The sequence below is a fragment of the Galleria mellonella genome, unplaced genomic scaffold (assembly GCF_026898425.1).
Source record: "Galleria mellonella isolate WM207_F2 unplaced genomic scaffold, CSIRO_AGI_GalMel_v1 utg65, whole genome shotgun sequence".
NCBI lineage: Eukaryota > Metazoa > Arthropoda > Insecta > Lepidoptera > Pyralidae > Galleria > Galleria mellonella.
The window spans coordinates 13,049,834-13,077,784 of NW_026442138.1; the positions used below are offsets into that span (position 1 = coordinate 13,049,834).

A 27,951-nucleotide genomic window follows, 5' to 3' on the forward strand; every position below is an offset into this window, starting at 1 on the left:
ACCGTAAACCATAAAAAAAAGCCTTCCCAATAAGGGATTTGCCGGTAGTTGCCACACTTGACAGGCGGTACTGTGTAATATTTATACGTATTTGCAGAAAAACAAAAGCATTTAAGTGTTTCTTATATATAAATTGTTTATATATTTACCAGAGGGAGACTGTACAAAAGTCGATTGCTTGGGTACCTCTGTTCTATTCATGTTTCAACCGTGAAGCAGTTGTGTTTGCATGGCTGTGTTTCGGTTTGAAGGGTGGGATATGGCGTGAATTTACTGGGTACAGAGAAATAACACCTGAGTCCTCAGGAATGACAACGCATGGGGGGGGTATCATGGGCGAAACAGTATACTCTGTTATGTCCATGGTACTGCTCATGTCTATAGGCGACGGTTGCCACTTTCCATCAGGTGGGCCGTCAGCTTGTTTGCCATTCTAAGTTGTATAAAAAAAAATACAATAAACTAAATAAAATTAACTAAATTGTTTATAATATTTATTTCATTTTATTCCCAGAGTGTGCTACACAGCTGCACGGGGCGGTCACATGTTAGAAGTATTTTCCTATGTAAATATAAAGCGACTAACACCGGCGCCAGCGGTCGCCTTTCAGGTAAATAATAAAACGCTAAATAATCTATCTATCCTATTTAAGAGCTGCGCTCTTGTCGGTGGAGCTCTTGCCACTCACTACGATTTTCAGCGAGTCTCTTCACCTTTTGATACGACACGACAACAACTCCTTCCTTGATCTGCCTGATGTAACTATGTCTTGGTCTCCCTTTTCCCTTCTTTATATCTTACCTTCTATTATAATGTTCATAAGTTCGTCGTGTCGTATCAAGTGTCCCAACATTTTTCCCCTTCTGTCCTCATTAGTTCTAATAATTTGTCTTTTTTTCCTTAACCCTAAGCAGGAGCTCCTCATTGCTAATTCGATCCCTCCAGCTCATTTTCTCCATCCTTCTCCAGCACCACATTTCAAATATGATATTTTCAACAAATATGTATTTATCATAGATGTATAGTATTTCTCTTCTTAACCTTTCTAATATAATAAAATACTAATGGATCTACGTACTTGAGACATATTGAAAAAAAACTCATAAGACTCTTAGATATTCTTAATTTTTTTTTTTTAATTTTGTCTGTTTATGTGTTTGTTCCGTAAAATTTATGCGCCAAATTAGATGCAGTTTTCCTGAAGGTCTAACTTAAAATCTGGTTCATATTTTAACTTGATACTCTGTCTAGTAGTGGTTTTCTAACTTCAATACTGAACTCCACTCGTACGAAATAACGGGCAAAGAGTTATTAATATATAGATATTTTTAATTAACTTTTTTTTTGTTTCAGGCAATCCTAACATCCATATTCATTTTAGTTGGCAACATTCGAACCCTTATAGAATTTGCTAGTTGGTTCCTGTGGTTTTTCTATGGGCTTGGCATGGTGGCACTACTGGTCCTAAGAAAGACACAAGCGCACAAGCACCGGCCCTACAAAGTGCCGACTGCGGTGCCCTGCTTTGTGTTGCTATTAGCAATATTCCTGTCAGTGTTCCCAATTGTGCACGACCCGTCAATTAAATATTTAATAGCAGTCGGATTAATGGTAATAGGAATATTTGTATACACAATATTTGTGTATTATAAGAAAACGCCTACATATATTTTAAGTGAGTATAAATTTTATTTACATTACTTTTTTTGTAAGCGACAGGTTGGCAAAAACTGAAAAACTTACGAGAACTACCTACGAAGAAGCGCCGTTGACCACGTCGTAAAATTTCAAATACAAACAAAGAGTCGTTACTTATATGGCTATGGTGTACTTCCGATGAGAAAAGGGAGAGGGAGACTTACTTACCAGAGGGAAACTTTGTACATAAGTCGATTGCTTGGGTACCTCTGTCCCATTCGTGTTTCAACCGTGAAGCAGTTGTGTTTGCATGGCTGTGTTTCGGTTTGAAGGGATATGGCGTGAATTTACTGGGTACAGAGGAATAACACCTAAGTCCTCAGGAATGGCAACCCGGGGGGGGGGGGGGGGGGGGGGTATCATGTGCGAAAGAGTATACTCTGTTATGTCCATGATACTGATCATGTCTATAGGCGACGGTTACCGCTTTCCATCAGGTGGGCCGTCAGCTTGTTTGCCATTCTGTTGTATAAAAAAAAAATCTGCCATATAATTCAGACTATTCATCTGAATCAGCTATTTTCGTTTTAGCCAACCTGTCCCTTCCACCTGTATATTACTATTACACAAATGACAATCGAATCTAATGATAAATTCCTTTCAATTAACACTCGCACAAGAAAGACCAAGACAGCGCATGCCACCATCTCATTCTATCTCACGGACTCGCTAGCAATAAAGATTTCATTGATAGATTCGTTTGGCACTTATCTAGAGGGGTATTACAATTTTGTTGACTGGTAAATCTTACTCATATTATAAATGTGAAATTGTTTAATTATTATTGCCCCCTTAACGGCTTAACAAATTTGGCATACAAAATTGTTTTTGAACATAAATGCACAATTACTAGTTTCTTTAATATATTCATGCATTCTGTGCAAAAAATTTACAACTATTTACAAACTTACTTGTTTTCAGTTTTACTCATAAACAATAAAAATTACTCAATTTTTGGCCTAAAAGGTTTTACATGTAGGTACGCCTCTATGGTTTGAAAAGTGTTATTAGGTAATTCTTAATCATAGACGAAGGACATAAAAATAGAACAAGTAAACAGATTTTTTTTTCTTTCAGGCAAGTTCACATTTGTTACACAAGTACTATTCGAGAGCGTCCCGCCAAGCGGCAATCGTCAAGACTGATCTAATTTAATATTGCATGACATATCCATAGCTTAGATTATATAGACAGAATGTCAAGTCTTAAAAACGGGTCAACTTTTTGTCAGCTAATTGTCAAATTAGCTCTTTTTTTTATTAGTGTTCTATATACTTACGTACATGACGTATTTATATTTAATTATTTAATAAATAGAGTATTTTCGCATTAAAAAAGTGCAAAAATTTGTTAAACAAAAATAGAATTAATTATCATAGGCAAGTATCTCCAATTTTAAACATACATACTATTATAAATATTCACATTTCATTCAAAAGAATTCGCGCCATATTTTAGTGTTGCAAGTATCTGAAAAAAATTCTCCATAATTGAATTTATAATCCCGAAAAGAGGTAGATTATTTTCAATATGAATTGAATTATTTTTAATTATAATTCTTATGTATATACTATTTTCTAACATAATATAAGTATAATATATATATGTAGGTATGTACATAGAGATATTATTGAGTATTATGTAGACTATTCATTATTATTCATATCCACATTAACTTTTTATTATTTAAAAAATTGTGCTTTGTTATTTGACAGATTGGATTCAAAATAGATTTCGGAGGATTCCTATATATATCAAATATAGATTTGGTATCAGAATTAATTAAAATGGCCGTCATTTTTATTATTTTATCGAATGCTTTCAAAACCAATATCTTAGAATACCTATACACTTCAAATATAAATCGCGTCTCAGAATTAATCAAAATGACCGCCATTTGACCAATTCGACAAAATCGATATCTGAGGATCCGTGTACACTTTAAATGGATCCGGTGCATAAAATTAAAATGGTATTCACTTCCATTAATCTGACACCAATGCATTTTTTAAATCTACAAAGATTCTAAGATATTCATTTTTTAAAAAATCGGTTAAAAGAAACTATCAAAGCGGTCGTTACTTTTAGTGAAATTATCCGTCTATATTTGAAATATACATGGATCCATAAATACCAATTTCTGTAGTTTATTATTATGAAGTTCTGTCTACTGCATTCTTTGAAATATAATAATAATAAATAAGTAGTATGATTATACATGTAAATAAAGTCAAATATTGTAAAGGATTAATTAATCCTAATTAAACAATAAATAAATAATAAGAAATCTTAAATTAATAATTTCTAACCTGGTAACCTTATCACTGGTAAAAAAAAAATAGAGGGCAAAGGAAGAAAAATAATTATATGATACGGATGAAAACACTAGGTGTTATGTCGTATATAGAGCTCAAATATATGGCCCGGAATAGAGCTGACTGGAAAAAAAAACATGAATTAGTTGCGCCTACAAGAGGAAACTCTGAAATTAAAAATAGAAGAACCTTATCACGCACAGTTATATTAAAAAGTTGACCCGCTTTTATCGAAGCATTTGTATGAAGAATATGTATATATTCTAAGGTCATATCATTTGTAAATATTGATGAAATAATTATAAGTTATTTTTACTATACATTTTCTTATTTTATTGCACTTCAATAATAATGTTTCTCAAAACCAGTTATTTTCATTTAAAAACTAAACTACTAAACCAATTTTGATAAAATTTCTACGAGACGAATTTGTAAGTATCTCCTTTCAAATAAAAAAGAACTTTCCAAATCGGTTTACAATTAACAGTTATGAGATAACAAACAAAAAAACACAACCGAATTGAGAATGTCCTAATTTGGTTGAAAATATATAATTTATCTATACTATATCCTCTGATTGGCGAAACAATCCTAACCGACACCGTTGTATATGTCCATAAAGGGCACCAAAACTCAATGACTCGATGATAAAAAAAAAAAACATCTATAACGAATCAAATGAGTACAAGAGACAGTGGTGTGCTCCTCCTCTCACACATTTCGTTATAAGTCGGCTAACTGAACTCAGGTAGGATGAGCCAAAACAAAACAGCTAACAATAAGCTAATAAGTACTTAATTATAATGCGTAATACCTAATCATTATGTGTTTCGATTTGATAGGTGGAATATGGCAATAAAACTGCAGGATAAAAATGTTTAATCCCCAGGAATGTTCCACATGAGACTTTTGATAGGTATCTTAGTACATTTTATCTTTGGCTCGTTCAAACCCTTCGCTCCGTTCATCCCTCTGAATACAGTACCTATTGTTCTAGTCATGCTCACGTGTCTATTACCTTTTGTAATACAGAAATGAAACTATCATTGGCGTATTTAAAGTTACTTTTCTTAACAAAAAGTTAAATATATCTTCGCGAACAGCACTAAGCTTCGCTTATATCTTGGGATCGGCAGATAATAATTTAGGGTGAACATGATCCATCTGGCTCCTCTTTAAGTAGATCTTATAGTTATTTTTATATAAATAAACCTTGAGTTTCCTGTTACAAACTAATAAATAGTTTTACTTTCAGCTTCTTTGTTTGCCGTTACATTAATTTGACAACTATGATAATGAAATAATAAAAGTCTTGTTTATAGACATCATGCCTCAATAGCTCATTGATAATAAATAATACTAACATTTTAATAGAAACTTCATCAGGAAACAAATACAGTAATTAGGAATAGGTGCCATAGATGATCAAGCAGTTTCTTTCAAGAACTATAATAAAATAAGCTCGCAGCGAAGTAATTATATTTCAAGTATTAATATCGATGGTGAATAGAAATGAGCTTGTTCCATTTATTAATCGTTTATAAAGGTCATTAGGAAAAATAAATGTGCTCTATGGATGAAGACAATAATTACTCTATACTCTGCGTACAGATTCAAAAATAAAAAGCGAATTCCAGACAAATTATCTTTTTGAAGACTAGGCAGCATGGTCTCCGACCTTAGCCTGTTCCAAACGGAACAAACGTACTAAAAAAAAAAAAAAAAAAAAAATAAAAAGCGAGCCAATAATTTATCAGGTTATGATTTTTGTTTTGTTACAATAATAGTTACAAATTTTCTATTAAATTGGATGTAATCGTGTAATCTTCGTGAGTTATCATCATGGCTTATCATTATGTTGTTACTGCACAGAAACCGACGGCTGTCACAGCTTGTATTACCGGTAAATTCGAACAAATTGTTATTCGTGCTTTGTAGGTTAACTATATTATAGAACATCTATATAATTTTACTTTAACTCTGCGAATGCATACTCCGATGCATTGTTTGATGTAGTGAATTAGTAAATAACAAAGCCTTACATTGTACAACTCGCCAAATTTGTTGTATTTTTAATAGTACGAAAAACATCCCCCACTGTTTGCTTTAGCCACAACTGCGTCTTATGAATTTTTTTTCAATAACATTTTACACATTTATAGCTATGTCTAGTTTTCTATACAACATTTGTCTATTTGCATAACTCAAAGAATATAGGCCAATGATATTTCCGAAAACCGATGGAGATAAAAGGTTCTTGAGTGGCGGCCCTGTACAAGCAAACGCAGAGTAGGTCGAGCCCACCACTAAAGTGACGACCTCAAATACTTTGCAGGAAGTGAGTGGATACAGATGGCTCAGAACCGTTCCTTATAGCAGTCTATGGGGAAGGTCTATGTTGAACGGTAGACAGATAATGGCTGATATAATTATGATGATGATTATTTCAAGGTAATCACATATCCATTGACTGTCTATCTGAAGAAGTTTATGAATTTATAAAAAATATCAAATGTGATGTGCAATTTGATGCAATACTTCACAAATATCTAAATCTTTGGGCTACTAAATAATACTATAGGCCCAAAAACAGTAATTACTTCTGAACGAGTGGCAAACAAATCTATTCCTAAACATATTTATGCTGCCATTAAAAAAGAGTGACACAAGATAAACCATGTTGTTCTTGTATATTTGTTGTCACATTCTTATGTGTATGAATATGGTTGCCTAAAAATAATAAACAATTGAAAGTCATAACATAGAAAATACCCATGTGATATAGATGCCCTAAACAATGTAGATATTCAATATAATTAGCTCTTGAGTCTTGAGGACTTGTTTATTACTATTATGGGATGCTAATGTTTTTTTCTAGGAAATTTCACATCACCGACGGACCTAAATCTACTTGTGGCCAAGGTATGTCGCCTAGAGATGTACCTGGTGACTCCAGAAGGTCTACGGCCAATGAAAGAAATTGGGCTGTATGGCAGAGTGGCTAAAATGAAGCTGTTCAGGCCTCCAGTGAGTAACTATCGGCATTGGACTTTTATATCTTAATATTTTATCATCCCTTAATGTTGAAATTTGTGATATAATAAATTTAAAAAAAAAACACTTAACTTATTTTCTATTCTAGAAGATCTAGATAAAAGTAACACTGCATCTTAGTAAGAATATTATCTATTTTTATTTAATAACTACCCGTTTAACTTACATGTACTTTGGTCAAGAAAGTTTGACTAGTTTCTGGACCATTTGGATCCTTATTCTTAAGTGGCTACTGTTAATGTGTACTTATGACACTTTTAATAACCAATAATATATTATCTATGTTGTTGCATATATTTGATTTGGTGTATATATATCCTTTGGTGTATATTAGATCCAATGTACAGACTTTTACAATAACATATACACCAAATCAAATATGTAGCTGTAAAATCCTTATATTTACCAACTAATGTTGGCCAAACCAAACTTAATCTAACCTATCTGTCCATGAATAGCCACAACTAAACATGGTTAAATATTGTCTATTTAAATTTACCACATCTCTGATGTATGTTATGACTTACCCTCCCATACTCATTTGATGACACAGACATAAAATATATTTTAAAGTCTAATATTGTTTGGAAACAAATATAGATGAAAATTAATTGGATTGATTCTCTGAAAGAAAGGACAATTTTTAACCTAATAAATCCCAATTTAAAATTTCAGTATGAAGACAAAGATTTAGTATTCATATTAACTGCTCGCTATAATGCTATGATATTGGAATGGAGGACTGGCAGCAATGGTGAATTAGAGGTGGTGACAAGAGCTCATGGCAATGTAGCCGACCGTATTGGGAAACCCTCAGAAAATGGCATCTTAGTTGTGATAGACCCACAGGCTAGAGTGATTGGATTGAGATTATACGATGGACTATTTAAAATCATACCACTGGATAAGGATTCCACTGAATTGAAAGCTATTAGTTTGAGGTAATTTATATTCTGTTTTTATGCAACATGGAATAGCAAATTAAATGCTTTGATGTCACCTATAGACTTGAAACCATATAATATATAATGTATATTTATTTATTTTAAAAGGTACATCAACAGTGTAAATACAGAAATTAATTTTAATTGATATACAGGGCTTGCATCTTGCATTTACAGCAATTACAGACATCCACAACATTTATATATATATAATGTGTGTGTGCGTGTGCCTGTATATATATATAATAATTTTGACTACAATTTTAAGGGTTTACCTCTATAATTTTTTCTTATAACATGTTAATCTGTAATTTTTTCTCATAATTTATTATCATCATCATTAGCTCAAGTTATTACTAAAGAAATATCCAGTGACTTTAAAAGATTTCAAATTATTAAGATTATTGGAAGAAAAAAATTAGCTTTGCCACTTTATTTGTATGTACATATATTATACATACATATGTGCTGTTTTTACAGGTTAGAAGAGTTAAATGTTTACGATGTAGAGTTTTTGCATGGATGCTCCAATCCCACATTAATTTTAATACACCAAGATTTAAATGGAAGACATATTAAGGTATGATGAATTAATTAACATTATTATTACCATTAGTATAAAAACCAAGAAATCTATGTAAGAGGGATGACAAAACCAAATACTGTATTTGGTTTTCCTCTAGCAGGAGGCCAGAGATAGACTGTATTTTTTTTTATACAACTTAGAATGGCAAACAAGCTGATGGCCCACCTGATGGAAAGTGGTAACCGTCGCCCATAGATATGAGCAGTACCATGGACATAACAGAGTATACTGTTACGCCCATGATACCCCCCATGCATTACCATTCCTGAGGACTCATATGTTATTCCTCTGTACCCTGTAAATTCACACCATATTCCACCCTTCAAACCGAAACACAGCTATGCAAACACAACTGCTTTACAGTAGAAACATGAATGATACAGAGGTACCCAAGCAATCGACTTTTGTACAAAGTCTCCCTCTGTTAAAAGTATACTGTATAAAAGTCTTTTGCTTGGGCACCTGTTTGCTGTGTTTCTGTTTGAAAGGTGGAATATACCAGTGAAATTACAGGGTACTGAGGTTATGCCACCTTCATCATATCACCTGTTAACTTTCCATTGCTGAACATAAGTCTTACCCTTCAAAGGTTTTTCCAGTAGTTATCACACTACAAGGGATGCTTCTGCACATCGTTCGACCATTAAGTTCCTTTAATCTTTTATGACACCCATGGGAAAGGATGGAGTGGTCCATTCTATGTCGGGACCACATGGCAACACTCTAACATTACTCCTTAGTTGGCAACACATGAATGGTATCATGGGCAACAGTATACTCTATCATGTCTATGGCACTGTTAGTTAGTGTCTATAGGCAACGGTTACCACTTTACATCGGGTGTGCCTTCAGCTTGTTTGCCATTCTAAGTTGCATAAAAAAAAAACGTTAAGAATCAATTGATATGTAAATTTTTAATGTTATGTTGGTATTTAAAATTGTATTGTATATTTCAGACACATGAAATTAGTTTAAGAGATAAAGAATTCATTAAAATTGTGTGGAGACAAGATAATGTGGAAACAGAAGCTTCTATATTGATTCCTGTGCCAAGTCCTCTGGGTGAGATTATTGGATATAATAAAACTAGCTGTTTCCAGCGGCTTTGCCCATGCTAATCATAATAATAATAATTTCTCTCCCTGGGGCCCTGAACCCCGGCCGACTGTGCTTCTGCCGAGGGTTAATTTGCCATCTCCTCTCCTTAAGAGGGGAGATGAGAATTTTCTAGAAATTTAAAAAATAATAATAATAACTTTATTGCATAACCATGATTGCAACAAATAATATATTTATTTACTCTATATTGCACCAATTAAATAATAAAAAAAATATATACAATGTCTAACATTGTACTCCAGGGGGAAAGGGATTGTTAGTAATGTGAACTAATGGCTCGATTGCTAGCAAGCCCTGTCAGGTTGACCTCCACGCGGTTCTCTGGAAACCATTGTGATTAATACTTCTTGCATTCGTCATAACCTGCTTTCATGCTCACCTATCATCCCTTACTAGTGCCCTGCCAATGTATACTGATATCGCAGGCAGGGTTACCATTTCATTATCAACCATTGAAAAAAAAATTTTACTCCGGGGGAAAGTATTATTAGTAATGTGGACTTTGTAGAATTGCTAGCAAGCCCGGTCAACTCGACCTCTGCTTGGTTCTCTCTAGAAACCATTGTGATTCGTGCATTCGTCACAATGAGCTAACTGACCTCCTTTTCATGCTCATCTATCATCTGTCACTAGTACCCCTCCAGTGTATACCGATAGCGCAGGCGGGTCTCACCATTTCATTAGCATCCATTAAAAAAAAATATTGTACTCCTCCTCACTCTATGACTAACATTTAAATTTATTAAACATTCTCTCTTCCCAGGTGGTGCTATTGTGATTGGCCAAGAATCTATCGTGTACCACGACGGTCAGAGTTACGTGGCCGTTGCTCCACCACAGATAAAGGTTTGTTTTTTTTTTTACACTCTCAGTTTAAATCATATAGACTTTCGCGCTAAATATTCTAGAACAAATAGTAATAATATTATTTTTTAAATATATGTTCATTTTTAACAATATGTCTGTGTGTGTGTGTATGTGTGTAAGTGACTACGTGCGCATATGTGTGTGTATATGAGTTTATGTGTTTGTATAACGGGGATTTTATAAATTTCCTTTTAGTCTTTTCCGATTTTTGTTTCGACTTTATTTCTTTTTCAAGGTCAATACAATGCCTACATTGCAATGTCCCATTGCGTGCGCACTTACACACTCACGCACGCACGCACGCACGCACGCACACGCATGCAATACAACAACAAAAAAATAAAAACCCGAAATTGAGTGTAAAGAAGAACTAATCCGAAAAAAAGTCTAAATCCTTTAGCATGTTTCGAATTTCATGGTAATTCGAGATGCATTACTCCATTTAGACATGTCAGTGAGACAGCTGTTCGGAGTTAATCATTTAAACCGTGCATACACTATAATTATTGTCTATTACCGAGGTTACAAATGAAAAATACCTTTTATTTTATGGTTGTACAGTTGACCCCAATAAATTGCTACTGTCGTGTCGATACCCGCGGACTGCGGTACCTACTGGGCGATATAGCTGGTCGGCTGTTCATGTTACTGCTGGAGTTACAGGAGAAAATTGATGGCACGCAAGCTGTTAAGGATCTGAAAGTGGAATTATTAGGTAAGTAGTAATTGTTAATGGGCATGAAGTGTGACTCCCCGTGTGGTCCCGGCATAGAATAAGCCACCCCTTCCTTTCCCGTGGGTGTCATAATAAGTGACTAAGGGAGGGCGAGGGATCGGCAGCAGCTTCCCTCTTAAAACATCTTCAAAGCCTAATTGCTGTAGCCAATCCCTCTGCCAAGTATGGCGACTATTGGCAAACCTCCCCTAGGGGGAGGCTTATGTTCAGCATATATTAATTTTTTTGCCAATTATGAGGGTAATTGAATAAGTACCATACGATTATATTGATGTTGATTTTTGGCACTTTATGCTTGATTCACTGGGTGTTTTAATACTCATACTTTACACTTCTTAACTGTAGTAATTAGTTCAATACCAGAGGGAGACTTTATACAAGTCGTTTGCTTGGCGACTTCTGACCCATTCGTGTTTCAACCGTGAAGCAGTTTTGTTTGCATGGCTGTTTCGGTTTGAAGGGTGGGTTATGGCGTGAATTTACAGGGTACAGAGAAATAACACCTGAGTAATCAGGAATGGCAACGCATGGGGGGTATCATGGACGAAACAGTATACTCTGTAGTTTCCATGGTACTGCTCATGTCTGTAGGCGACGGTTACCATTTTCCATCAGGTGGGCCGTCAGCTTGTTTGTCATTCTAAGTTTTATAAAAAATTTTAGAAACAATATTTGAGTATCAATTAACTTATTCTAATTGTAATCAATTACTGATTTTAACTTCTTGCCCGACCCATCTAAAATAGGATAAAAAGTATTGTCTTTTCTGAGTGTGCGCTGTTTGTGTACCAAACTTTATATAAATACATTCAGACATTTTAACATGATTCGAGTTACAAACCCTGGTGTAGGAGGTAGTGCCCTGCTCTACAAAAAGTCTGGGCAATATATAATTTTTTATTTCTTATTTTATCGCTAATTTTATGTAAATAAGCCTTGGTTTTTCTGTTACAAATAAATTTACCATATCAGGCGACATTCCCATACCGGAGTGCATGACGTATCTGGACAACGGTGTAGTATTCATCGGCTCTCGGCTCGGAGACTCTGCCCTAGTCAGGTTGTCGGCGTCCCGCGACGAGTCCACACAGTACGTGCAGCCGATGGAAAGCTTCACCAGCCTCGCGCCCATCGTTGACATGTGCGTCGTCGACCTTGAACGACAGGGACAGAACCAACTCATCACGTGCTCGGGTGAGTTTAGTGCTACAAGTACGTAAAGTACCCATATTGGTTAAGATATCTGACAAGTGTAAGGTTATTTTTATAAGCGAATTCATGCCTCAGTTTGTAATGTCCAACCGCTCGCATGTGGCTTGGTCTCTGTAGGAATACTTGCTTATGGTACGGTAACAATAACGTTATGTGCTTTCAATGGAGAGCTTTTGCTATCTCTATGTCCATCGCCAAAATATAGATCGTCGATCTGGACTAACTCATTGCCTACTCTTGAGCTCAAATAAATAGTACAGACATTTAAAATGGCAAAAAATGTACAGACGTACCTGGTCCTTCGAGCCGGACTTTTCTTGTATTCTTGATCGTAATCTATATTACAAGCATCACTTATGCACATATGTATATATATAGTGACAAATACTGTTATATGCAATTTGGTGCTTAGACGTTATTTTCTCTAGTAAACTGCTGGACGTAGCCATAAGTGGCGTATCATCATTTCACCATGTTGTGTGCAGGGGCATTCAAAATGGGCTCGCTGCGTATAATCCGTAACGGGATCGGCATCCAGGAGCAGGCGTCGATCGACCTGCCCGGCATCAAGGGCATGTGGGCGCTCACACTCGCGCCCGGCGGCACGCATCACGACACGCTCGTGCTGTCCTTCGTAGGGCAGACCAGGTCAGTGTCCTAATACATATCGACGGTTGAAAGGCAACCTTAACTAAGCGACATTTAATAAATTTTACAGGAGAGTGGTTTAAAGTTGAAATTTTTCAAAAAAAAAATCATAACTATTTACCTGATTGACATATCGAAATAATTTTGACAGTTACGGAAAATATATTTTTTTTGTTATTTTTTGATATCAAAGAAAGTTATCTCGGACTAAAATTTAAAGTATTTTATGTCGGTTAGATAAAAAATACCTAGATTTGGTTACAGGTAAAATTATATAAATTTATCTAAAAAGTTAACAGAAACGAGTAAAAATATCGTTATCCTGATTCATCTAAATCTCCTTACAAGTACAATTATATAAAGACGTATATTAGATTGAACAAAATCAAGTAAAATTGTCTAGGTAAGTTCTTGTATGATTGTTGTGTTAGCAGAATATGTATCTTTAGTTAATAAATTTTCCTAAAATTATCCCAAACTGATTTTCAACTAATCATTTTTAATTATTTATAATGTAATAGCTATAAATAATACTATAAAATTAACAAAAAATATTCACAATAAAACAAGACTAATTTTGCTTTTACATAAGTTTTCTAAAACCTATGTCTTTAATTTTCGTCTATTAAAAATAATAAATGTTTGTTAGAATTATAATAGATTATCTGGTGTTTTATTAAAATTATTATTAAAATAGCAATCTTTAATGTCTGATTTAGAGTTTCATCGTGCTTGTAATGCTAATAAACACATACACATTTTCTATTTCGCGTACAGGTAAATTTATATAAGCGCCATTCGTACTTATTTTAACGAGTCAAATATATGCAGTAAAAATATATACAGCTAAAAGCAAACATATTTTTATACAGGTAAAAATATCTAAGGTATAATTTACTTTAATTTTATTTTTAATTGAATTATATAAATTGCAATATCACAAAATATTACATCAGGTGAAATTACATAACCAAATTATTTATATTTTTTTTAAATAGGTACAATATACTAAAATAGATAAAAACGAAATTTCATAACAAGTAAAAATTCCTACTTGCAAACAAAAGTGAAAGCAAAGATATGAAAAATTAAATAAATCCATATTTCAACTTTTAAAATGGCGTAAGTAATAAATATTCTTTAAATGACATTTTTTTTGTCGCTAAGTAAACATAAAATTGTAAATTTGGCCAAAATCACACAGTACTTAACCGACAAAAAAATTATCGTAGAATTTTAAAACCTAGACCAATCGACGCAGAAAAATCAGGCGATTCGAATGATATATAAAACTCAATTTAGGTATTTTTGTCGCTTAGTCAATTTTGCCTTTCAACCGTCGATATATACAATAAAAACCCCATATCATGATGCTCATTCACATTAAAATTTACTAATAGGATAGTTGTATTCCCGATAAGAAAAAATTACCTTATAGAAGGCTAATTTAACAAAAATTTTCGGGTCAGCTACAAATGATTGTGTTCTAGGTTTTTTTTTAATTACTATTCCCTTTAAAATGAAACATCATCTTGTAAAAAAAAACCACTTGAATAAAACATATGACGTTCATCAAATTTACTTTAAAATATTTTATGTTAAAAGTGTTGTCTGATAACATTGAATTTATCTATGTATAGAGTGCTGACTCTGAATGGAGAGGAAGTAGAAGAGACAGAGATCAAGGGTTTCGTATCAGATCGACAGACATTCTTCACTGGGAACGTGTGTCATGATCAGCTAATACAGGTGAGTTACTAATTTGTTTCAAATATGTATAATTACATAGGTAGTTGATAGCGCTGGCTCATCCAGCTCGAAGGACCAAAATGTTGAAATAGGCCATACCTACCTCAACATTTAGGCATCATGACCTAAATTTCGTTCGCCTAAGATTGGTGACCAGGCCCTCTAGACAAGTGGCAAGCGAATTCGTCGATGGAATCGGCATCGCTAGCGAGTCCGTGAGTTGGAATGAGTCACTCGGCGTCAGACCCAGGGCAGATATCTTCGGTCGAATAAATATGTTTTAGTGCCAACAGTCAGCTCGGACCGTCCACCGAATGTGGCGTGTCACAATAGATCACACACTGCAATGCGACGTGGTCGAACTTTCTTTGACTGAAGATCATCGATTGATCATCGGCAATTGAACAGACGATGAATGTGAGCATCCCGTTGTTTTACATCGATGTAATAAGTAACCTTTCACGAGTGTAACCAAAAATTGCGGGAGGAAAGGAATCGTTAGCAATGAGGTCTAACAGCTTCGTTGCTAGTAATGTACCCTATCAGGGCGATCTCCACGCGGTTCCCCTTGGAAACCATCGTGGTTAATTTTCGTGAAATTCTTCACAATGGTGCCCTGCCAGCATATACCGATAGCGCAGGCGGGGTTACCATTCTAGTATCACCCATTAAAAAATAATCATGACTGTAACTATTATAAAAATAATGTAAAATGCAGTGCCATCTGCACGTACGTAGCTACAAGTGGAAAACAATAGAGAGTCGTTCATTTTGTAATAACCTGTGTAAGTAAGTAAGCAAGCAAGCAAACTTGTTGCTATGCGACGTGTTCGTGTATGGTGGCGGGTGTAACGTGTGCGCGCTCGGCGGACGCAGGTGACGGACGAGGGCGTGCGGCTGGTGGCGCGCGGGCCGGACGGCTGGGCGCTGGCGGCGCAGTGGCGCGTGGGCGGCGCGCGCGGCGTGTCGGTGGTGGCGTGCGGCGCCGCGCGCGCCGTGTGCGCCGCCGGCCCGCGCCTCTACCTGCTCGCCGTGCGCCGCGCCGCGCTCGAGCTGCTCGCGTGAGTACACATACACACATACACACATACTGACACACGCACGCACACGGCGCGCGCGGCGTGTCGGTGGTGGCGTGCGGCGCCGCGCGCGCCGTGTGCGCCGCCGGCCCGCGCCTCTACCTGCTCGCCGTGCGCCGCGCCGCGCTCGAGCTGCTCGCGTGAGTACACATACACACATACACACATACTGACACACGCACGCACACGGCGCGCGCGGCGTGTCGGTGGTGGCGTGCGGCGCCGCGCGCGCCGTGTGCGCCGCCGGCCCGCGCCTCTACCTGCTCGCCGTGCGCCGCGCCGCGCTCGAGCTGCTCGCGTGAGTACACATACACACATACACACATACTGACACACGCACGCACACGGCGCGCGCGGCGTGTCGGTGGTGGCGTGCGGCGCCGCGCGCGCCGTGTGCGCCGCCGGCCCGCGCCTCTACCTGCTCGCCGTGCGCCGCGCCGCGCTCGAGCTGCTCGCGTGAGTACACATACACACATACACACATACTGACACACGCACGCACACGGCGCGCGCGGCGTGTCGGTGGTGGCGTGCGGCGCCGCGCGCGCCGTGTGCGCCGCCGGCCCGCGCCTCTACCTGCTCGCCGTGCGCCGCGCCGCGCTCGAGCTGCTCGCGTGAGTACACATACACACATACACACATACTGACACACGCACGCACACGGCGCGCGCGGCGTGTCGGTGGTGGCGTGCGGCGCCGCGCGCGCCGTGTGCGCCGCTACACAACACAGACACACGCACGCACGCACGCACGCACACATACACAGACACATACACGCATACGCATACATACATACATGCACGCGCACGCCTGCACTCATATACGTACGCCACGCACTCACACGCACACCGACACACGTGCTCATACGCACTCACATGTACGCTCACACACGCACTCACGCACGCGCACGCATTCAGACGCACACGCACACGCATGAATTTGGCACTTGTAATTTATGTATCTCACACGCTTAAATTAATATAGATAGAAAAAACATCGAGCCTCAAAAACGGGTCATCTTTTTGTCAGCTAATTGTCAAATTATACAGCGTAGCTCTACCATAATAAATAAAATTTGTGTCTACACATTAAAAAGGTGCAGAATTTATAAAACAGAATAAATATTAAAATTATAAAGGTATGACTCATACTATTTATCGCGCAGATTTGTATGAAAAAGTTGACCCGCTTTTCATGAAGCATTTATTTATTTATTTATTTAAGGACAACCAACAAAGCATATATTTATATCTACTTAAAATTTATGATAATGTGGTTACATTATAAAATGCTGCCTCAATTAAAGGCCGCCACGACATGCGTATTCATAATATATAATTATTATTAAGAAAATTTATAAAAACTACAATACTAGTTATATAATAATACGGAGACACTATCTATATAATCTAAGCTCACACAATATGCCACTGACAAGTCGAAACTTCTAAACACGATATACTTTAACGCTATCTTTCAATTTGTACAGTGAAGTATGCATGGATGAAGAAGTAGCCTGTCTAGATCTTGGCCCAGGCGGTGACGAAGCGCTACTCGGTGTCGGTCTATGGACCGACATTTCGATCAGAGTACTAAAATTACCAGACCTACGGCCACTGCATATCGAGAAATTATCTGGTGGTAAGTATTCTGTTATTGTGTGTTTATATTCAGGAAAACTAACGTGAAATGACTTAATCAATCCGGCTCGAGGGACCACAATGTACGGACGTAGATTGTGGTCCTTCGAGCAGGCAGTCTGTAATTATTGTATTGATTAATATTGGATAATAATTAAATCACAGTAAATAATTATGGTTACAAAGTGATAAATGCTACCACAATTTGCTTTTAAAGTGAGTTTTTTGGGTTCACATGTGCCTTGGTTTAGGTTCTTTGAAACCGAAATTACGGTTTCAGTCCCTTTTATAGCATAAAGAGCAAACAAGTATGTCGAAGTATACACGTCTCAAAGAATTACAAAATGTTAAATTACAAAATATAATGATTTTTTTATGTATATATAGAAATAATACCGCGGTCGCTGCTGATCTGCGTACTAGAGGGCGTGTGTTACCTGCTGTGTGCATTAGGCGACGGCTCCATGTTCTACTTCACTGTGGACCAGCAGACCGGCGCGCTCGCCTGCCGGAAACGCGTCACGCTCGGCACTCAACCCACCGTGTTGCGCAGCTTCCGGTAATTTTTTTTTTTTTTATAATACGATATAATTTCTCTTATATACTAATTAATAAATGTACAATATGGCAACCCTATTCACGCACACATGGATAAAAAAAATTACCTGTTTTTGGCGAAGCATTTGTATGGAGACACTATTACTGTGTGGTCCCGGCATAGGCAGGTGGCTTTTCCGTGGGTGTCATAAGAGATAGCTAAGGGAGGACGAGGAATGGGCAGCAGCGTTCCTCTTAAAACATCTCCAAACCTTAAATGTGGTTGTCAACCCGTCTGGATTTACACAACAGCATTGGCAGACGCTAAGCATGGCATCTACTGGCAAAACCCACCAAGGGGGAGGCTTATGTTCAGCAATGAACATAATGTAAGCAAAATTTTAGTTTAATAATGTATTTATTTAATAATTAATAAAAATTATGTAATTCAACAGATCTCTGTCCACAACAAACATATTTGCATGCTCGGACCGTCCAACGGTGATATTCTCATCGAACCACAAGTTGGTCTTCTCCAACGTGAACCTCAAGGAGGTGACCCACATGTGCTCGCTGAACGCGCTCGCGTACCCGGACAGGTGGGTACATGCACATCATCATCATCCTTCTGCTCTTATCTCAATTATTTGGTGTCGGCGTAACATGTCCAGTTGTTTGTTGTTTAACATTTTGAGTCCAACATAACCTTCAAGAAAAGAGTATATTCATTTTTTAAAAGGCCGGCAGCACATCTGCAATGCCGCTGGTGTTGTGGTTGATCATGGGCGGCGGTAGTCACTTACCACCAGGTGAGCCGCATGCTCGTTTGCCCCCTGGGTTGTAAAAAAAAATCTTCATTGAGAACTTTTTTTTTAATGCAACTTAGAATGGCAGACAAGCTGACAGCCCACCTGTTGGAAAGTGGTAACCGTCGCCTACAGTATCATTGAATAAAAAAGTATATTTATATACTTACACAAACAAACGGTAGTCTATAGCGTATGAACGCTATAGATATGAATATATAGGATATACCTTTATAACAGTGAAAGAATTTTCAAAATCGACTCAATTGTACCGAAGGTTACCCTGAACATTCAAACTCGCAAACTTTATCATTTTATAATAGATAGATAGATAACCTTTTTATTTGAGCCATTTATGACACACGTAAATTAACAAATGAGTTTATACAATCGCATTATATACACTTTTTAAAATATACAATTAAAGATAAAATATAAAAATATGGTTTCGTAATATTAGTATTAATATAGATAAATTATAACTATGTACATCTTTGTGTACAGTAATGTATAAATAATAATTATAATAGAACGAGAAAATATCTCGACCTGGCTCACGAGGTGACCGAAATGTGGGGGGTGACGTCTTATCCCCACTGGTCTGGAACGACATCTCAGACGGTTGGGATTCCGAGGCGGCTCACTTCCGGGAAAGATGCAGAAAGCAGTGCTTTTAGATTCTGCCCGCATTGTACGCCGGTTTCTCTCCCTGGGGCCCTGAACCCCGGCCGACTGTGCTTCTGCCGGGGGTTAGTTGCCATCTCCTCTCCTTAAGAGGGGAAATGTGAATTTTGTAAAATTTAAAAAATTATAATAATTTAAATGTGTAGTTTGGCGCTAGCGACAGACAGCACGGTGACCATCGGCACCATCGACGAGATACAGAAGTTGCACATCCGCACCGTGCCGCTGGGCGAGACGCCGCGCAGGATCGCCTACCAGGAGGCGTCGCAGGTACCTACCGCCTCATCACTTTCTTCTTCTTTCCATTTAAGAGTTTCCTCTTGTCGGTACAACTAATCCATGCATCTTCTTCCAGCCAGCTCTATCCCACGCCATATCCATACCTCCCTATACAACATGACATCTAGTGTTTCTTTTATCTATCCCGTGTAATTATTCCTCAGTCTTCCTTTTCGTCTATTGCTCAATTTATTCGATTGGTTTAGGTTTAAAGATTAGTGCGTTATAATTTAACATGCTTGTTTTATTATGTTAGTGTAGATATTAACTTATTATAAAGTTATCGTGTTTCCTTAAAATTAAAATATATTTTTTTTTGTATTTCTGTTTGAGATTTTTCTTTTATTATCATGTTATTCATTTATTTATAACAGGAAAATTAAGGCTTATTTGCATAAAAATAATGGTAATATAATAATAATAAACTCATTTACAGATTTTCACCATTAGACATAGAATAGAAAATTTGATAGTGTTTGTATTAGATAAAAAACTTAAAAGTATCATTTATTCTATATATCTTATAAGTAATAGGCAATACATAACAAACACATGTCTTGTTTTTTTTTTACCTGACACCTCTAAAATGTTTGAATATTGAAATGGACGGTTGTAATTTTGTACGCAGACGTTTGGCCTGCTGACGATGCGCGTGGACAAGGTGGAGTGGTGCGGCGGCGGCGGCGAGGCGGCGGGCGAGGCGGCGGCGGGTGGCGGCGGTGGTGCTGGTGTAGGCGGCGGCGGCGGCGTGGTGGCGGCGCGAGGCAGCGCGTCCACGGCGGCGGCGAGCTGCAGCGGCGCGGCGCCGCAGCAGCCCAAGCACGCGCCCAACGCACTCGACCTGGAGGTGCACAACCTGCTCGTCGTCGACCAGCACACCTTCGAAGGTACCGCGCCATCTCTTTTTTTTTTCTATACAACTTAGAATGGCAAACAAGCTGACGGTCCACTTGATAGAAAGTGGTGACCGTCGCCTATAGACATGCGCAGTATCATGGACATAACAGAGTGTACTGTTTCGCCCATGATACCCCCCATGCGTTGCCATTCCTGAGGACTCGGGTGTTATTTTTCTGTACCCTATAAATTCACTGCCATATTGCACCCTTCAAACCGAAACACAGCCATGCAAACACAACTGCTTTACGGTTGAAACACGAATGGGACAGAGGTACCCAAGCAATCATTCAACCATATAATGTTATGTACACATACTTGGCAAGAATAAAAAAATAATAGAGATTACAAAAGCCATCTGCAGAGATACCATTGTCTTGCCACTGTGTCGCTATTTCAGTTTAAAAATAGATATATGACAGTTAAGTTACAGTATATGGGAATATTAACTCCATAGTCCCCAAAAATGGCAATACATGAAAAATACCATAAATATGGTATATTTCATATACTCTGTGATGTCCATGATGGCACTATTCATGTCTATAGACAACAATCACCACTTTCCATTAAGTAAACTGACAATTTATTATGTATTTTAAATTGAAATGAAATAAGAAACAATTTTATGTCAAAATCCTGTTAAAAAAAATAGCAAAACCAATATCAGTGCCACATTAGTAGATTTATTTAACAGTTCACTTCAATAAATGAATACATAATAAATAACTACGTTATAAGTTCAGCGTAATAGGTGCAGCTATGTACAGCCATATGACCGCTATTAGTCGCGGTTTGACTACGTAGACGGGTTATTACAAAATGAACGATTCTCTATTGTTTTCTACTTGTAACTACGTACGTGTAGATGGCAATGCATTTTACATTATTTTTATGATAGTTACAGTCATATGGGGGGGGGGGGGGAAGGATTGTTAGCAATGGAGTTTGCCGGCCCATTTGCTAACAATACGCCTTATTAGGTCAACCTCCACGTGATTGCCCCCTGGAAACCATCGTGAACAATTCTTGTTGAATTCGTCACGATGGGCTAACTGACCTGCTTCATCCTCACCTATCATCCTTCGCTGGTGCCCCGCCGGTGTATACCGATAGTGCGGGTGGGGTTACCATTCTATTATCATCCATTAAAAAAAAAGTATGCTACGCGACTACTTCACTTATTTTGTACCAATCATCACAATTCTTATTGCAATTACTGGAACAAAAAGTGATCACGTTTTCAAACCAGGTAACTAGTCTGCCTGACAAATGTTTAAGATTATAAAATCTTAAACTTCAGACATACTTATTATTTCACCTTGATTGCAGTGCTCCACTCGCACCAGCTTACGTCGTACGAGTTTGCGATGTCGCTGGTGTCGTGCCGGCTGGGTGACGACCCCAACCATTACTATGCCGTCGGCACCGCCATACTCAACCCGGAAGAGTCCGAGCCCAAGCAGGTCATTCACCGCACTCACACTCACGCTGCACACTCACACACGCTACACACTCACGCTGCACACTCACACACACACGCACAGACTACATACTCATCACACTCACTACTCAGCCATCACACTCACTACTCAGCCATCACACTCACTACTCAGCCATCACACTCACTACTCAGCCATCACACTCACTACTCAGCCATCACACTCACTACTCAGCCATCACTCACTACATACTGTTTTCGACACTACGTACTACTACGTTCGTACTCACCGCTCACAGCGCTCACTAGTCACCGCACTTATTACGCACTCACATAATAATATACTATGTTTACGTTAATTCTCTTAAGAGTAGGCGGAGAGCAAGCACCAAATGCCAAAGTAGACTTTGTACAAAATTAGTCTTCACGATTGTTTTTATTTGATTCGTGTTTCTGCTACCAAGCAGCTGTACTTGCTTGGCTCTGTTTTAGTTTAAAATGCAGGATATGGCAGTGAAATTAAAGAGTGCAAGCCATGCAGGGTAGTATATGCGTCTTCATTTTATTTAAATTATTAAATATTTATATTCATGGTAGTCATGTCTATAGATAATGGTTACCACTTTCCATCAGGTGGACCGTCAGCTTGTTTGCCATTGTAAGTTGTATGAGTATTAAATGAGTTTTACACATTAAAAAGATGCAAAAATTATAAAACAAAATAAATATAGAAGTTATAAAGGAAGCACTTATTTATCACGCAAAATTGTATGAAAAAGTTGACCTGCTTTTCTCGAAGCGTTTATATAGAGACATTATATCTATATAATCTAAGGTTGAATCTTATATTTGTAATTAAATAATCATCTCTGTGTGTCTGTCTGTCGTACTCTCGATGTTTCAAAGCAGACTTTTCACTTAACAGGGCAGATTATTGTTGTTCCACTGGTCTGAAGGGAAGCTGGTGCAAGTGGCCGAGAAGGAGATCAAGGGAGCTTGCTACTCGCTCGTTGAGTTCAACGGGAAGTTACTCGCGTCTATAAACAGTACGGTCAGTAACATTTCATTTTTGTTTATTGTTAAATATTTTTGTAATTGTATGTGAAATTTAACACAAAATAAATATTTCTTTCCTTCTATAAACTGTTTGTACAAAATACCATGTACATTGCAGGTGCGACTGTTCGAATGGACATCAGACAAAGAGCTACGACTAGAATGCAGTCATTTTAACAACATAGTTGCACTGTTCCTTAAGGTCAAAGGTGATTTCATACTGGTCGGCGATTTGATGCGATCCATGTCTTTACTACAGTACAAACAAGTAAGTTCAGTAACTTTTACAATAGAAATGTTCTACTAAAAAAAATTTGCATATTAAGCTAACTTGGGTCAATGCAGCCAGTATTAGAAATTTTAAAAAATTACCCCTCAAAGGGCTTTATTTATATATTTTTTTAATTATTTTACAATGTATATTTTAGTTAATTTTAACGTAGGCAATAAAAAAGGCAGGTATATAGATTTTTCATCGCTTTAAATCCCAAATGTGTATTTAAAATAACTCTATATTTTGCCAATAGATGGGGTTAAAGAGAAAAATACGTGGTAAATCTAGGTGTGATTCCTTCCGTCACTACAGAGGAATAACAACTGAGTCCTCAGGAATGGCAACGCATGGGGGGTATCATGGGCGAAACAGTATACACTGTTATGTCCATGGTACTGCTCATGTCTATAGGCGACGGTTACCACTTTCCATCAGGTGGGCCCTCAGCTTGTTTGCCATCCTAAGTTGTATAAAAAAAAAAACCAACCGGGAATCGAAAACGAGACTTGATTTACGCAAAACAACGTGCAAAAAAATACTACAATAATAAGGTCGTTGACAGCTAGTTCTTAATAAAATGTTGCATTTTATTTGTTCCCTTTCAGATGGAGGGCAGTTTCGAGGAGATCGCCCGCGACTACACGCCCAACTGGATGACCGCCGTCGAGATACTGGACGACGACACGTTCCTCGGCGCCGAGAACAGTTTCAACATATTCGTGTGCCAGAAAGACAGGTTGGTGCCGCTGGTGTTGTCCGCTTTGTGATGATAGACGTGGTTTAGAGGGGGAGGGGGCACTTTACAATTGTCTGGTGCCCGCCCTAAGGTCAGGTCCGCAGATTACAGCTATACTTATTAAAGGGCCATTATATCAAAGCATTTAATTTTTTTTAATGTAAAAAGATTTATATTTTTAGACTAGCTATTGCCAGCGACTTCGTCCGCGTTTCTGTCGTTTTTGGTAAAATAAGTAGCCTATGTCCTTCCTCGCGGTTCAGTGGTTTTGATGTAACAGACACATTTCCCTTCACTGCTCTGCTCCTATTGATCGTAGCGTGATGAAAAGTATAGTCTGTTGCCGACATTAAAACGTATAGCTTGTTAAACTGTGTATATTAAAACAATAAACAACACCAGAGGAAGACTTTGTACAAAAGTCGTTTGCTTGGGTACCTCTATCCCATTTTTGTTTCAATCATAAAGCAGCGGGTCTACTATGAATTGAAATTCCGAAATTTCGGACTCAATTTCGTGTTTTTGTTTATACCAAAATCAGACCAATAAATGGAGTTTAACATTTCTTTCGTCATACATCCTATCATAAAAGTCCAAAGGAACAATATTTTAACATTTTTAATATTTCCAAACGGCATGTATTATGTAATTTTAACATCAAACTTGTGTTTCGTTTGGCTCCGAAATTTCGGAAAACATTTCATGGTAGGCCCTCAGCTGTGTTTCGGTTTGAAGGGTGGGATATGGCGTAAATTTACAGGGTACAGAGGAATAACACCCGAGTCCTCAGGAATGACAACGCATGGGGGTATCATGGGCAAAACAGTATACTCTGTTATGTCCAAGGTATTGCTCATGTCTATAGGCGACGGTTACCACTTTCCATCAGGTGGGCCGTCAGCTTGTTTGCCATTCTAAGTTGTATTTTTTTTTTTTTTTTTTTTTTACAACACAGGGGGCAAACGAGCATGCGGCTCACCTGATGGTAAGTGACTACCGCCGCCCATGATCACCCACAACACCAGCGGCATTGCAGGTGTGCTGCCGGCCTTTTAAAAAGGAATATACTCTTTTCTTGAAGGTTATGTTGTCGTATCGGTTCGGAAATACTGCTGCTGGAAGTTGATTCCAAAGAATGGTTGTGCGTGGAAGAAAGTGCCTTGAAAAACGCACGGTGGAAGACCGCCACTCGTCCAGATGATTGGGATGAAACTTTAGTTTGTGGCGGGTTGTACGGTGGTGAAAATCAGCAGCAGGTATCAATCCGAACAATTCCTCAGAACACTCCCCATGATAAATTCGGTAGAAGATGCACAGAGATGCAACATCTCTGCGCAGTTTCAGTGGATCAAGCCGGACAGTAAGGCGTTGACTATCGATAATTCGAGCCGCCCGAATAAAAAAAAACCCTAATCAGTATAACAACAATGTCACCATCATGAAAAGTAATAATTTAAACAATAAATACACTAAAATTGATAATAATATGATTGGCGTCGGTTCATTTCCGGCAGCGCGGCGACGACGGACGAGGAGCGGCAGCAGATGAGCTACCTGGGCCAGTTCAACGTGGGCGACATGGTGAACGTGATGCGGCTCGGCTCGCTGGTGGGCCAGCACGCCGACACCGCCGCGCCCGTCTCCAACCCCGTGCTGCTGGCCACCGTCACCGGCGCCATCTGTGAGACATCAGCCTCAACATCGTTATCGTCATTATCCTACGCCTCCACATTATTATACACATCCGTGTATAATGTCATGGCAAAGAAGCTGACCCGTCCATTTAATGAAAATTAGTATAAATTGGCCGTGCGGTCCCGGCATAGAATAAGTCACCCCTTCCTTTCACGTGAGTGTCGTAAAAGCCAACTACGGGAACTTAATAGTTGAAGGATAGGCAACAGTGTCCCTCTTAAAACATCTCTAAAGCCTAACTGCAGTTGCCGAACCTCCTGCTAAACGTGGCAACTACTGGCAAATCTATCATGCGTTGCCACATTTGACAAATGGTATGCAATATTTCAGGCCTGGTCGTCCAACTATCACAAGAGTTATACGAATTCCTTCACAAACTAGAAGAAAGATTGACCCACACGATAAAATCGGTTGGCAAGATCACGCACGTGTTTTGGCGGTCGTTCAACACGGACATTAAGACGGAGCCCGCGGAGGGATTCATAGACGGAGACCTCATCGAAAGCTTCCTCGATCTCTCCCGGGAGAAGCAACAAGAGACGGTCAAGGGCTTGCAGGTTAGTTGTTTAAATTTAATGAATGAATGAAAACTCTTTATTGTTCCCTTCAATAAATGATATAGATTAACAATATGTATACAAACAAAATTAATGCTTAATTAAGACAATAATGGGTGGCTTTATTGCTAAATAGCGATGTATTATATATTATTTTCTCAAACATGCTTGGAAATGTGAGCATTATTTTGACAATCTTCTTCGAGATAAATCAAAATTGCCGTACTGGCCAGATACATGCGGGCAGCGGCCGGCAAAAGTTGTATGAAAATCCATATCTGTCGTATTTTGCGGCCAGATAAATTACTATGTAAACTCATATCTGTCCTGTAATTTAAAAATGGAATGACCTTTTACTTCGAAACATGGCTACCAAGGAGGTAACTAATAAAAGGTTTTATTTAAATTTTGAACTGGCTTACAAATAGAAAGCTGTTTATTGAAAAAAAACGAACATTATGGCGCGTGAAAAATTATTATTGTTAATTGTCATTGAACTTAAAAAGTAAAATTGTGTTTTTGATTTCCGCGCATTGTTTGAGAAAAGTACTAGACAAGCTTTGGCCACAACTAGGCATTGATGGAGTCACGTATGTGTGCCTCGGCTATGCCTCGGCCCACATTTGCACGTTTGTCCATCAATGCCTCAGTTGCTGGCCGCTGCAGTAATGTACTATTTTTGTACGCAATACCTTCGTAAATAAAATTCGACACGAATGTTATTCTATTCCAGATCGATGATGGCGGCGGAATGAAGCGGGACGCGACTGTAGACGACCTTATAAAGATAGTAGAAGACCTTACGAGAATACACTAGAGCGATATAATTGTTTCATATAATAAATACTTTACGTACTTCATACTTGTTTTGATTGCATAACCCATCATCTTCACAACAAACAACATACACGCAAAATTTGCAATTTATAATTAACCATTAATTTTGCATTTTTTGTTTGCTTTGCAATACTTCCCGACTTTTATAAAAATAAATTTTATATCTATGATGAAAAATACGATAACGGCAATACATAGATATGTCATAGTATAGTATTATATTATCTGTGGTCATAGCAATTTTTTTTATTTAATTTGGCAATGAACTAGTGTTGCCTAATAGGCCACTTACAACAAACGGGAAATAAAGGAACATATATGGGATAGGTTTTTCTAGTGATCTTTAATTGAAGTTTTAAGTTTTTTTTTATGCTATTATTACTAAAAAATAAAGCTAGTGTTTTGTAAATATGATATCAGGTCAGGATGAGCTAATAAACATAAGAGAGAATTAGGAAATGGTTCAAGATAAAAATTTGTAAATGAGGAACGATTATAAAAGGC

General features: G+C 38.0%; 2 protein-coding genes across 3 annotated transcripts in view; both read left to right on the forward strand.

The window, feature by feature from the left end:
• Positions 1-4,334, forward strand: part of LOC113509552 (b(0,+)-type amino acid transporter 1-like) — a 40,274-nt gene extending 35,940 nt beyond the window's left edge. For both annotated transcript variants that reach the window (XM_052900519.1, XM_052900520.1), the window contains 3 exons: positions 515-611; positions 1,355-1,676; positions 2,777-4,334. In XM_052900519.1, the coding sequence (XP_052756479.1) occupies positions 515-611; positions 1,355-1,676; positions 2,777-2,844 (487 nt within the window). In that variant the 3' untranslated portion in view covers positions 2,845-4,334. The remainder of the gene's footprint in view (positions 1-514; positions 612-1,354; positions 1,677-2,776) is intronic.
• Positions 4,335-5,734: 1,400 nt separating this feature from the next.
• LOC113513091 (DNA damage-binding protein 1) lies at positions 5,735-27,470 on the forward strand. Its single transcript, XM_052900482.1, has 23 exons — positions 5,735-5,917; positions 6,893-7,041; positions 7,744-8,009; positions 8,493-8,592; positions 9,555-9,660; positions 10,481-10,563; positions 11,146-11,299; positions 12,293-12,514; positions 13,018-13,180; positions 14,821-14,929; positions 15,806-15,990; positions 17,498-17,649; positions 18,036-18,207; positions 18,641-18,784; positions 19,822-19,945; positions 20,583-20,841; positions 22,184-22,317; positions 23,218-23,343; positions 23,467-23,616; positions 24,228-24,358; positions 25,873-26,039; positions 26,384-26,610; positions 27,344-27,470. Exons 1-23 carry the CDS (start codon positions 5,857-5,859, stop codon positions 27,425-27,427), a joined length of 3,468 nt encoding a protein of 1,155 aa, XP_052756442.1. The 5' UTR covers positions 5,735-5,856; the 3' UTR covers positions 27,428-27,470.
• Positions 27,471-27,951: the final 481 nt, after the last annotated feature.

What these genes read in the sequence shown, in the direction of transcription:
- LOC113513091 (XM_052900482.1), top strand. Translation starts at nt 5,857, where the DNA reads ATGGCTTATCATTATGTTGTTACTGCACAGAAACCGACGGCTGTCACA. An exon ending in ACCGTGTTGCGCAGCTTCCG is followed by an intron (nt 18,208 to 18,640) that starts GTAATTTTTTTT and finishes GTAATTCAACAG; the next exon opens with ATCTCTGTCCACAACAAACA. An exon ending in AGACGGTCAAGGGCTTGCAG is followed by an intron (nt 26,611 to 27,343) that starts GTTAGTTGTTTA and finishes ATTCTATTCCAG; the next exon opens with ATCGATGATGGCGGCGGAAT.